This window comes from Gossypium hirsutum, chromosome A08, assembly GCF_007990345.1.
Source record: "Gossypium hirsutum isolate 1008001.06 chromosome A08, Gossypium_hirsutum_v2.1, whole genome shotgun sequence".
Lineage (NCBI taxonomy): Eukaryota > Viridiplantae > Streptophyta > Magnoliopsida > Malvales > Malvaceae > Gossypium > Gossypium hirsutum.
In genome coordinates, this window is record NC_053431.1 from 7988815 (window position 1) to 8000878 (window position 12064).

The 12064-nt window shown below is 33.5% G+C and overlaps 2 protein-coding genes across 2 annotated transcripts; one reads left to right on the forward strand and one right to left on the reverse strand.

Moving 5' to 3' along the window:
• Positions 1 to 4101: 4101 nt before the first annotated feature.
• On the forward strand, positions 4102 to 7406 carry LOC107950640 (nuclear transcription factor Y subunit A-1). The gene is made up of 7 exons (XM_016885527.2): positions 4102 to 4284; positions 4682 to 4894; positions 5209 to 5348; positions 5551 to 5622; positions 6309 to 6470; positions 6570 to 6972; positions 7071 to 7406. The coding sequence occupies exons 2-6, from the start codon at positions 4720 to 4722 to the stop codon at positions 6690 to 6692; spliced, it is 672 nt and encodes a 223-aa protein (XP_016741016.1). The 5' UTR covers positions 4102 to 4284; positions 4682 to 4719; the 3' UTR covers positions 6693 to 6972; positions 7071 to 7406.
• Positions 7407 to 7593: 187 nt separating this feature from the next.
• LOC107950632 (carotenoid 9,10(9',10')-cleavage dioxygenase 1) lies at positions 7594 to 11742 on the reverse strand. Its single transcript, XM_016885517.2, has 14 exons — positions 11444 to 11742; positions 11234 to 11304; positions 11107 to 11121; positions 10766 to 10877; positions 10423 to 10522; positions 9829 to 9891; positions 9578 to 9688; positions 9307 to 9494; positions 8932 to 9070; positions 8669 to 8786; positions 8488 to 8589; positions 8135 to 8386; positions 7937 to 8048; positions 7594 to 7834 (listed from the first exon to the last, which is right to left on the reverse strand). Exons 1-14 carry the CDS (start codon positions 11684 to 11686, stop codon positions 7808 to 7810), a joined length of 1653 nt encoding a protein of 550 aa, XP_016741006.1. The 5' UTR covers positions 11687 to 11742; the 3' UTR covers positions 7594 to 7807.
• Positions 11743 to 12064: the final 322 nt, after the last annotated feature.

Genomic DNA, 12064 nt, shown 5'->3' on the forward strand with positions numbered 1-12064 from the left:
CCGAAATTTTTAAATATAAAAATTAACTGAATTGAAATATTTCGGTTAATTCCATTAGACTGAAATTTATATATATATTTTTTGTTAAAACAAGTATAAAACATATAAAATTGATAAATTGATAATGTTTATTTGACCTAATTAACCGAATTAGTAATAGCCTAATACATATAATATATAATATTATTTATTACATTTTATTACTTTGATTAATTACCCGATTTTGAACCAATTTAATCATTAATTGAAATTCCAAAAAACCTTTAACCGACTTTCGACCGAATTAGATCTGTTAATTGACCAATTAACCGAATTAGATTAGTTCAGTCAATTAATTCTGTTTTAACTGAAGTTTGAACACCCCTAAATGCAGGAAAGCGAAGAAACTAATACGACTAGTAGGGTGGAAACTATTATGTAATCGTTTCAAGGGCAATGGAAACGTTATAATGTCGTTAAAGAAGCACGACAAGATGAACAGGGTTACATATTAAAAATAAAAAGAATAAACTACACCATTAGTCACTAAACTATGGACAAGTTTTCGTTTTGGTCACTTAACTAAAAAAAGTTACAGTTTGGTAATTTAACTATTTGGAAGTTTTCATTTTAAGTCACTGAACTATTCAAAAGTTTTTATTTAAATCTTTGGGATATTAAGTTTTTTCTAAAAAAAAAAAGTTTCGCCAGTAAGCTCCAAGCGGTGATTCGACGATTTGTACGGTGGAATCAATACTCATCAATGAGTAGAATAACATACCTTAAATCTAAGTCAATCTGACAGATAATGTTAGAGATTGGAGAAAAAAAGTTGTTTATATTTTTGTTTGCAAATTTGTAATGTCCAAAGTTGTTTCATGAAAAAAATTCAACAATAAAAGAAACGGAAAAAAGAGCTTTTGATTGATGTAGGTAGTGCAAACAAAGGAAGCCATATATCATTTATTTTAACAACACAGTGACTTAGATGAAAACTTTTAAATAGTTGAGTAATCAAACTGTAACTTTTTTTTATTTTAGTAGCCCAAATGAAAAATTACTCATAATTTAATGACTAATGGTGTATTTTAGGGTTTTTTACCCTAATAATATAAAAAATAATTAATTACGAAAAATGTATAGAAAATAGAATAATTACGAAAATAGACATTTGCTACAGTGTTTTGACAATGTCGCCTGACATATTGGCGGCACCAGACTAAAATGTGATGATCTAAAAACTCCAGGGACCTTACATAAATTTTCCCATTTTAATTAGGTGTTGAAAAAACACTTCAAAGGGTGCCACCTACAAAATGGCGGCACCAAACTTTAAAAGGATAAATTGCACCCTGAACCCTCTTATTTATTATTATTTTTTATCCTTTGTTAACACTAAAAATAGATTGACCTCTTATCAATCAGTCTAAAATATTTTTCTACAAAAAAAAGGTATTTTTGTAAGTAAGACGATTCCAACTTGAAATGAATTTTATTTATTTTTCAAAAAATATTTTTAAAAAATAAATAAAATTCATTTCCAGTTGGAATCGACTTACTTACAAAAAAACTTTTTGGTAGAAAAACTTTTTAGACTAATTGATAAGAGGCCAATCTATTTTTGGTGTTAAAGGAGAATAAAAATTAATAATAAATAACGGGTTTAAGGTGTAATTTACCCTTTTAAAATTTAGTGCCTGTCAAGCACCACCCTTCAAGCGTCTTTTCAGCTGCCAATTAAAAAGGAAAATTTTCATATAAGGTCCCTGAAGTTTTTAGATCATCACATTTTCGTCAGGTGCCGCCAATATATCAGGCAGTACCGTTAGAACGCTATAACAAATACTTATTTTCGTAATTATTTTGTTTTCTATACTTTTTTTCATAATTAATTGTTTTTTATATTATTTGGATAAAAAAAACTCTATATTTTACCCTAATAAAAATGATGAAAACATGGCAAGACTGAAAAGGGTGGGCCCCATCATATGTCCTAAGTATGACATGTTGTATGCGTATCAAACGTGTCATTGTTAGTGCCGGTTAGACCAATGCAAGGGTAAAGTAGTTCGCCTAGTTCAAGTTGGGCTTGGATAAGAATTTTTGCATCTCCAATCAGGTTTAATTTAAGTAATATTTTTATTATTATTTAAATTTAATCATAAAAAATATAAATTAAAAATATTTTAAATATTTTATAAAATTTTGAATGGTGAAATGAACTTTTTCGACAAGTCGGCTAAAAAATGAGTTTGGACTTAAAATTTTTTAGTTGGGCTTCAATTTGACTTGACCCGACTCATAAGCGACTGTAGTGTCAGTTGACAATTGTGTCTAGGTGTTAGCGTGAGTCCAATCAAGTTATCTATTTTATGTCTTATAAATAAATGTGAAAAAAGAACTTATATCAAAGTACATTTATATAAAAAATATATAAATATTAAATAAAATTTTGAAATGGTAAAATTAAGATTTTGTATCTATTTTGAGTTTTGTTATAATAATAAAGTTATTAAAGTGTTGGATGATACAAAGGTAGTGATTCACATCATAAGAGATGTAGAGAATGATTGGGATAGAGGTGATTCACATCCTAGATAGTGTGAAGAGTCACTAAAATTAGTGATTTAGAATTATGTGTAGAGTATAGGTTATGCATTTGGTCTTGTTCCTTTCTCTTTATTAAAAAGAGTTATTTACATATGAATGAGGGCTTGGGGTAGTGGACCCTTAATCTTATGATTGCACCTTTAGTATTATCAAATTTAAACCCAAATTAGAGGTTGGCCCAAATATGACTTTTTTCGAAATTGGTTACCTTGGAAAGTTTGAAACATAGTAAGATTGGATTTGATGTAATAGACATTCTTATTGGCATCACGATGATACCTTTTTCATGGTTGCAAGAGGTGCTCATACGAGAAGACGTGAGAGACATTCAAACGTACCGTATAACATATTTAAATTTTTGTGTGTAGATTTTATACAAAAAAAATAAAAAATAATCAACATTTTATATTTTTAAATAAAAAACATCTTTTAAAAAAATTAATTAAATTAATGTCCCACTTATTAATTTGATTAAAAAAATAAATATAATATAGAGGGTGATGATAGTTATAGAATGTTAATGGGGCCGCTATCCTTAAACACAAACGAAAATGATATTTAAATGAAAAAAAAAATAATAAAGTGGGGTTTGTTTTTAAATATCAATTTTGGATCAATCCATGTGTCTCTTAATGATTATCATCAAGAAGGGGGATTTTTGCCGGTCATTCAGCTTGCCTATATATTTTATTCATGTAATACAAAAATGGTGGTGCTGGCCGATGGCCATTTTTATTATTAGTTTATTCCCTGTAGAAACCGTTTGACTCTCCGTGGATTTAACAACAAATTGAAAATTTTGGGTTTAGAAAGAGAATTTTCCCTATAGAAATTTTCAATTTTCAATTAATTTATTTTAATTGAAGTTAATTAATCAAAACTCTCTCTCTCTCTCTATATATTTATATTCGATATTATGAAGTGGTATAAAATGTAGGCATATAAAGGTTAGTTTGGTTGGATTGGATTAAGTAATAAAAAAGTTATAGATTTAAGTGATGAATATTAGTGGGACCGCTGCTTGTTGTAAGTTGGAACTTCCACTACGTGCTTAATTGCTTATCCATAATACCAATCCAACATATTTGAGTTTGATCTTCAGCTTGCTTTCTTTTCGTAATTTTAAATGTCCACAACCAAACCTATTTTGCACTGTTAGGTTTAGGTATAGATACATGTCACTCGGATAAGATATTTTTTTTATTATTCATGTTTTTTTCTTAATTATTTTGTGGTTCATAAATAGGAATCGTTTTAAAATTTATAATTAAAACTTAAATTATGAAAAATACCATATAATTTTTAATAAAAAATGCAAAATTTATATTTTGATAAAATAAAACGAAATTAACTCTTTCAAAAAAATCGAAAAATAATATAATTTTAAACTTTTATAAAATACGAAACCAAATATAAAAAAATTTAATTTTTTAATTTTTCTAAAATACATAATTAATAAAATCAGACCTTTGTATATCAATCAAATTGAAATGTGAAAAATTTGAACGTGCTGCAGAATTAAAAAAAGAAAAAAAAATTTGAATGCCGCCTACCCATTAAAAAAGAAAATCAATGCCTGTCGCCATGTCTCTGTTAAGGTTGCATAGATAGAGCGCAAAATGGACCAATCTCTGTGATCTTTGCTTCTCAAAATCAAATCCTTTCAGCCCCTCTTCCTTCCATGCTTTTCCTACAGTAAGTCCTCTGCATTTATCCAAATATTCTTTTTTGTTTTTTCAACTTTTTCCTCTCGAAATGATCTTTCTTCTTCTTCTTTTTTCCCTAGATTTGATCCAATATTTCGAAGACGATTACTTTAGGGTTTTTAATCACTCAACTCGTCAATTTTCTTTTTCTTCTTTGATGTTATGTGAGTTTCGTCTTTGGTTTATGAGAAAATTGGAGGAAAGAATATTTACACGATTTATGGGGGGCTAGAATTAGTCGTGCCCAAAATGCAAAATTAGAAATCTAATTACTTAGTTGTATTAAGTTCAGCTGGACTTCAATTCACTCTGTTTCTCTGTTTTGTTAATTAGGTCTCTAAATTGTATTTGTTCATTTCTTGTGTCCGTTTCTCTGTTTTTTTAAGGGGCTGGGCTTCTGATTCCCAGAGTAAAGTAGTGAATAATGCCAGCAAAACCGCGGAATGAAGATCAACGGATGCACCATGGTGCTCAAAGTGTGTTGAACTCAACTGCCTCCTTGGAGCCCTGGTGGAAAGCAGTAGGGATTGACCTCTTAGGTGAAGCTGCTTCAAAGTCAACCTCTGCAGAGAAAAAAAATGGTCCAACAGCAGATGGAGGTAATCCAGTTAAGAGAATCTGATTAGTGTAGGATCACTACTTGGATTTCTCGTATTAGTTAAAGATGGGATGATGCTTCTTTTTTTTATGCTAACAAGACATCAGTTTTGGGACCTAGTGAATTATGTAATTTGGTATCGATGGAGCGTCGTTTTTAGTGGTCTTAATAACTTTATACGATCTGTCTCAGTTTCTTACGTAGTGCCATGTGACAATAATAACTAGTGCCATGTGATATCTCTGCTTCTTGTATAAAAATTGATTCATACCATGTACTCATTACATTTTGATGTATTCTTTGTTTCTGGATCAGATGGGCGAAATGGACATGATGAACAATATCTCAAGCATGTCCCTTCTGCAGCCCTCAAGCATGTCCCTTCTGCAGCCCCCCTTACATTGGTTGAACACCTTGAACCAAATTCCCAAATGGAACTAGCTGGCCACTCAATTGTAAGTCCTCTCTCTCTCTTACTCAGACAAACCCATTCACACATTTACATACCATACCTATAGGAGCGGTCACGAGCTTGCACTGACATGCATCCATCCATGTATTTTAGCAGTCAAACTACTTTTTTATTCTTTAAATTTCTATTAGTTCATATTGAGTCTCACTTTGACTGCGGAAGAAATTTTGCTTCAAACCTTTCAGGTCTTGAAATCTTACCCCTGTTCAGATTCGCAGTACAGTGGAATACTGGCTTCATATGGGCCACAAATAATGGTATGATCTGAGTCTTTTGTTTTGAGTTGTATTGAATAGCAGGAAAAGACAATTTATCGACTATTATTTTGTAGTAGATAGAGGCATCTGATTATTAGAATATCTTGTATCCTTTTGCCCTAGAATTCATTAGATCACTTTGTATACTTTAACAAAAGCTTTTGCATTGGTGATGCTTCTACTTAGGATCATGGCTCATTTGTTCCATGTAAAGTTGTTACAGTGTGTCAAAAATTGTACTTAGAATTTCAAGCAAATGAGTACCATCTTCTTGCTTTTCTTGGAAGCAAAGTGACCTTGTTCACTAATAGTTCAAACTTTATTTGCTAATTGTTTCACAAATTGTGTGTAATTATCGAAGAGCAACTTTACCATCTAATTTATGTGACTATCATCTACCCTTCCTCTTTCTTTTAATTTATCTGAACTGTTTTTGGCATAATTATTGTTGGTCATTGACATAAAAGCTCTCATTTTAGGGAGTTATTGCATCTAATTATCTTCAAATGAGTTTCACGTGTTTTCACTACTGGGGATGTAGGTTGATGAACTTATCATTTCGAAGGTTTAATAGATGTCTGTATGTATCACATTACTCCACATGCAACCAATGAACTTATTGCATTCTCTTGCTACCTAAATTTGTGATGTCCACATTTTGGATAACTCCAACTATGATGTGCTAGGTGTCACCACTATATGGAATGCATCATGCTAGAATGCCTTTGCCTCTTCAAATGGAAGAGGAGCCTGTTTATGTAAATGCAAAGCAATATCATGGAATTTTAAGGCGAAGACAAATACGTGCCAAGGCTGAGCTTGAAAAGAAAGTCATTAAAGTTAGAAAGGTAGAACCGGTACTTTTAGGCTTTTCTTTTTCTTTGTGGTTGGAAGAAATGTATAATTAGAGAGGCTCAGGACTGAAACTGTGTTGGCATTGACTACAGCCATACCTTCATGAATCACGGCATCTGCATGCTATGAGAAGGGCTAGGGGTAGTGGAGGTCGTTTTCTGAATAAAAGAAGCTGGATGATCACATCACCAGTCCTAACTCAGAAAAGGGTATGAATTCAGATGAAAACATTTCAGCTAAATCAGCTTACTTATCTGGGTTTGAGTGCTTATCTTCCAGTGGTACTGGAAATTTGAGTTCCTTCTACGGACAGCAAGAGGGAAATGTGTCACTAGTTAAGGATTTGCATGAAGCACAGCCTTTAAGTAACGGTACACCCCACTTATCATCTAATGATGCTGAGACGGGTAACTACTTCCACCAGCAGAGGGATATGGTGCAAGGGAATGGGGCACAACATGGGTCCCCTTCAATTAAATGAGATTCCTTCTTGAGGTGGGTGACTCTATCCCACATCGCTCTGCATGTTTAGTGTTTGGTAACTCATGTCCATTTTATGTCTCTGTATCTAATGGAGTCTTTTTTTTATATAGGCAGCGCTGGAGGTATTTGTCCCTTAGATGTTGGGTGGCGGAATCCTTCCCAGAGTGGCGTCTCTCAGGCAAATCATTCTTGGCTTTGGTTTGGTTAAGGGGTTATCATATGGGGAAGTATGTGGTCTTTGGTTTTATCCACACACTGCTGTTCCTCCTATTGATCCCTTTGTAGAAAGATAATGTGTGGTATCGTGCTACCTACAAAAGTGTATAATTTGAAACAACTTATATTAGAACTTGTGAACTGAAGCAGAACTTACGTATGACTAAAGAGTTTTAGCATTTACATGAGTGTGGCCTTAATAATGTATAAATGCTTCCTGCTGTTGCTTCTCTCCTTTCCTCTTATTTTTCTAGTTCTTATATGAGAAACGCGTCTAAATGATAAAAAGACAAATCTGAGGCATTGAGATTTTTGGTTAACGCTCTCCTGGAAAACAGAGGTATATGCATTACATGCTTGATACCTTTTGAGGAGGCTCATGAATAGCGCCAAATATCATCCCCTGGCCCCAATAACTCTATACAAATGAAGACCTTTCCCATTGGCTAAAATTTAAAATATATGGTATTTTTTTACATGCCCAAGACAGTTATAAATGTGTATAATACAGGAGAAGCATTATTGGTCTTACAGAAAAAAAAAAAATAGTTGTCAACAACACTGCTGTCAACTGGTGATATAATGTGTCTTGTCTCTTAATTTGTCTGAAAATAGAAGTCTCCAACAATTTCTAGTATGCTTGCTCTTTAAGTTGTTCCTGTTCCACGGGAAGCAAAAGCCAAAAAATCACACAAAATTAGAAAAGCAGAAAGATTTTATCATCTCTAGATGTTAAATTATTTGTTATGCTTTTACTAACCTCTGTCACAAAGAAAGCATGAAATCCATAAGGAACCCTGTAGGGTAATTCAACAACTGCAACAGGATCTGCTGACATCGTTTTTGCATCAATCACATTCACTGCTGATTTTCTGTTCAGTCAAAAACAATAGTCAGAAAAGACCGAGCAAACGGAAATACTCAGATAGTGTATGGCAAGAGTAAGGGAGAGACATACCCAGTATTTTCATCATGTGCAAAGAATATCAAGTAGCCATCGTCTTCTTCACAAGTGGTACCAGGCTCACGAGGCACAAAAACAGCTTCTGAACCGAATCTACCAGGACCCAAGTCAAATACCCCAACAACATTTCCCCCAACTTCAATCTTTTCTTTTCCTGCCTCTGGTTCCGTGTGCAGATCAAATTTAACAATTCCCTTGACTTTCGCAATGCTGTCCAAAATGGTTCCATACACATACCTTTGTTTTCTAAATTCACACAAGAGATGGAAAAAAATGACAAGTCAGAAGTATAAACTTCGATCAAAGAAGGTAAGCATATCAAACAGTATGTTATTTAGATCATGTACCTGCCAGTGTAGTATTCATTCACCCTCGGGAAATCCACAGCAGAAGCTGATAGTTTCTTCTGTGAAGCAAGACCACTTTTCATGTTGAACCTCATCTCATACCTGATTTAAATGATAAGAATGAGAAACAACCTTGTACAAAGATCATTTGAATATGCACATAAGAGGTCAGAGTTCTCACAGCTCATTTGAGAAATTTTCAAGCTTCTCTTTGACCTCCCCATTGACCATGTCCAGATCTGGGTTCTCAAGACGGCAAGTGATCAGAACAACTTCATCTCCCTCCTCCCAAGCATTCGCTAGAAACAGAACATCATAAAAGCAGTTAAGTGTCTAATCCATCCATGTACTTGATAAAATATTAAGCATATAACAATTTTATCCAAACTGGAAGTAGGTATAAATAAAGGATTGAGTAAAAAAAATATAAAATGCATACAATACCATTGTGGAATATAAAGCAATTAGGAAGCTCAAACCATCTGATTAGCAGGTCATCCTTTGCATATCGTGGAAGGACACCAAAGCGAGCCTTCTTTGAAGCATCAAATGAGTATATCAGCTTCTTGTCTTTAACCATATCCTGAAAATTTAAATGTCAACAATCATAAGATGCAATTACTATGATTCTCAACAATGATGTCAGAAGCTAAATTCTATTATGGTACATCAATAGTCTTAATTACCCACCAAAAATAAAAGTTCTTGATGAATCATAGAACATTTTAGGCACCCAAGTCACATATCAACCTCAACAAGAGTTTGAAAGCTGGTATCTGATAGAAAAATAAACAGAAATTTCTGTTGAAAGTGGCATACCTTTGGTCGAAAATACAAGGGAAGATCCAAGAAAATTGCATAATTCTCAGTAATTGCAAAGTCATGCATCATGATTGGTTCTGATATTGTTATTGGTACTGGGTCGTGCATGAAACCATCTTTTGAAATAACTCTGTATGTAATATAAGGTGGCCCTTCGTGTCCATAACCAAAAGTAAACATCTCACCTGCATGCAGAAACATCAAAAATCAAAAGTGTTTCACCACAGGTAACTAATAACTTATCTCATTTTTAAATAATGTGTCTCACCAGTGACTGGATCAACCTTTGGATGAGCAGTGAAGGAATGTGCCAACCGCTTGTCATAATCAATCATGCCAAGAGTTTGGAGATCTCCATCCTCCAAAACTTTGAGCACATCTGTTTGTTATAACAGGCAATACAATTTAATACCCAAGCTTCATCAAAGAAATAATAAGAAATGCAAATAGATGTGAATGTTAGCATCCTTAAACCCCCATTCTTTCTTAACAGAACTGAAAGAGAGAAGACAAACTTACAAGGTTTATCGGCCTCTTGAAGTGCCAGAAGTTTCCCATGGTGATAGATGAGATTTGTATTAGCTGTTCAATTATGATATGGCAGGTCAGAGTCTCACATCAATAAGATAAATATTTTAAAACAGGTAAACTACCAGTGATGAGCAACAACAAAAAAATGGAAAGGGTGAAATTGTTTTCAGATTGCATTTTAAGGGATATATGTGCCACTGCCAAGGATCATGAAATAAATTAAAGGACACATAAGTTTCAGAGCCCCCATCTGGAAATGTACCACATCAACTCAATGGATCAGAATGAAGATGTAATCTATAATACATTCTAACTCACTCAATGTTCTACTAACATTTCCTTTCTATGAAGGCTTGGAGAAATAAAACAGGGATCTTTGAACCATGCAGCCATATCTTTACTCTCTCTATATGGAACAGACACCAGAGCATACAAATACTAGCACTCAATAGAGACAAAGCACAAATGCATAAGCTATAAAATCCTTTCTAAAAAATTTGTGCAACTGTGTATTAATGGAACATCACATGTAATCCATTGCATTATCTTTGCATTTAGCAGAAACAGACTCAACAAAATTACCTGTTCCATTCCCGTATGATAAATCTAACACTTTAGCCTTTTCTCTCAGCTTATATATATTGACCATGAGCAATCCAAATAATCCTTTAAGGTCTCCAACCTGAAAAATATCATATTCAAGAGGAGGATAGCGACATGCCAAGCATTTGCGATAGAGGTTTTACACAGTTAAAATTGAACTTAAAGCTTCTAACTGCAGGTCAGTCATTGCTGTTTAGTTTTCAAAAAGCCCCACTACTTAGAAGCAGCTTAGTGGAATAAAAACATAGCCGGTACAACTTAGCTAACATTACAATGAATAATTTCAACCATTCGTGTCAAGAAGGCAACTTGCAAAATATACCTTCATAAATTTTGACCCCCCGAAAAACTCTTCTTGTTTAAGACGCGATGTCTTGACAAAACGAGACACATATGTTGCCTTTCCATCTTTGATGCGCAGACCATGAATCATTCTATAAATTCCACAATCAACAAACAGGTTACATTATGTTAATTCTGTTCTATCATTCAAGTGCAACCACATCAAGTAAAAGGTAAGAAGCAAAGAAAAAGATCTGAATTGGCACTATGACAAGCATCCACATAGTTGGAGCAATACATAAAGCAGTTAATCAGAGAACCAGTGGGCAACTAAAGCAAAGAAGTAGTGCTATATAAATGGTTAAATTGAAGCAAACATACCCATCTCCATCAAACCTGGAAGGCAAAGAAATTACAAAGAAAAAAAAAGAACAAAGAATTAGAAGTGATGACCATGAAAGTTAATTCACAAGAAAAAAAAAAACAGAAGAGTTGAAAATAAACATACCAGTGATATGCAGCAACAGGGGGAAACTTGGGGTTAGGCCCAACCCTTACAAATTCACCATTCAAACATTCCTGGAAAAACACATACAAAATTCCCAGAAAATATTATATTACTAATATCACATAATAATAAGCAATTGAAAACAAAAAGTAACTATTTAATTCATTAAGTGAATCCAAATAACAATCAGTTTCAGCTAAATCAGCTTACAGGGAGATGGCCTTTGACAGGAAGATTATGGGTGGGAGGAGTTTCGGTAGGAACAGGACCGAAGTTACCCGATAGATAATGTTGAGGCTGAGAAGAATCATACATAACCTTAACTATCAACTGCTCCAACCAGTCAATCAGTGTCGATTTTAGACCTTTTTGGGGGCTGGGTTTCACCTCCAGGATTCCCTTCTCAGCTCCCACGCCGTCATCGTTCACCAGCTTCGCCTTTTCCTCCGCCATTTCTCTCCTATTCTGAAACTGATAGTGGTGGAGAAACCGGGGAAGTGTGCATAATTATTGTATGTAAGTGGATGGTACTCGTTGGCATATAGGGGGCCACGTCATTTTAGAGATTAAATTATATTTTGGTCTAATTTCTAATATCGGTTCTTGTACTTTTCGTACTTTTAAAATTTAATCTATCTACTTATCTAATTTAAAAACTAAAGTACGATATAGCAATTCTACCTAACTTCTACTATATTTTAATGGATTTATACTTGATGAACTTTGCGGTGTATAACCCTATTAACCATTGATGAATAAAATAATCACACAATAAAAAAATAGCTAAATTGATTATATTTTATCAATATTAACTTAATTTTTAAATCAAAT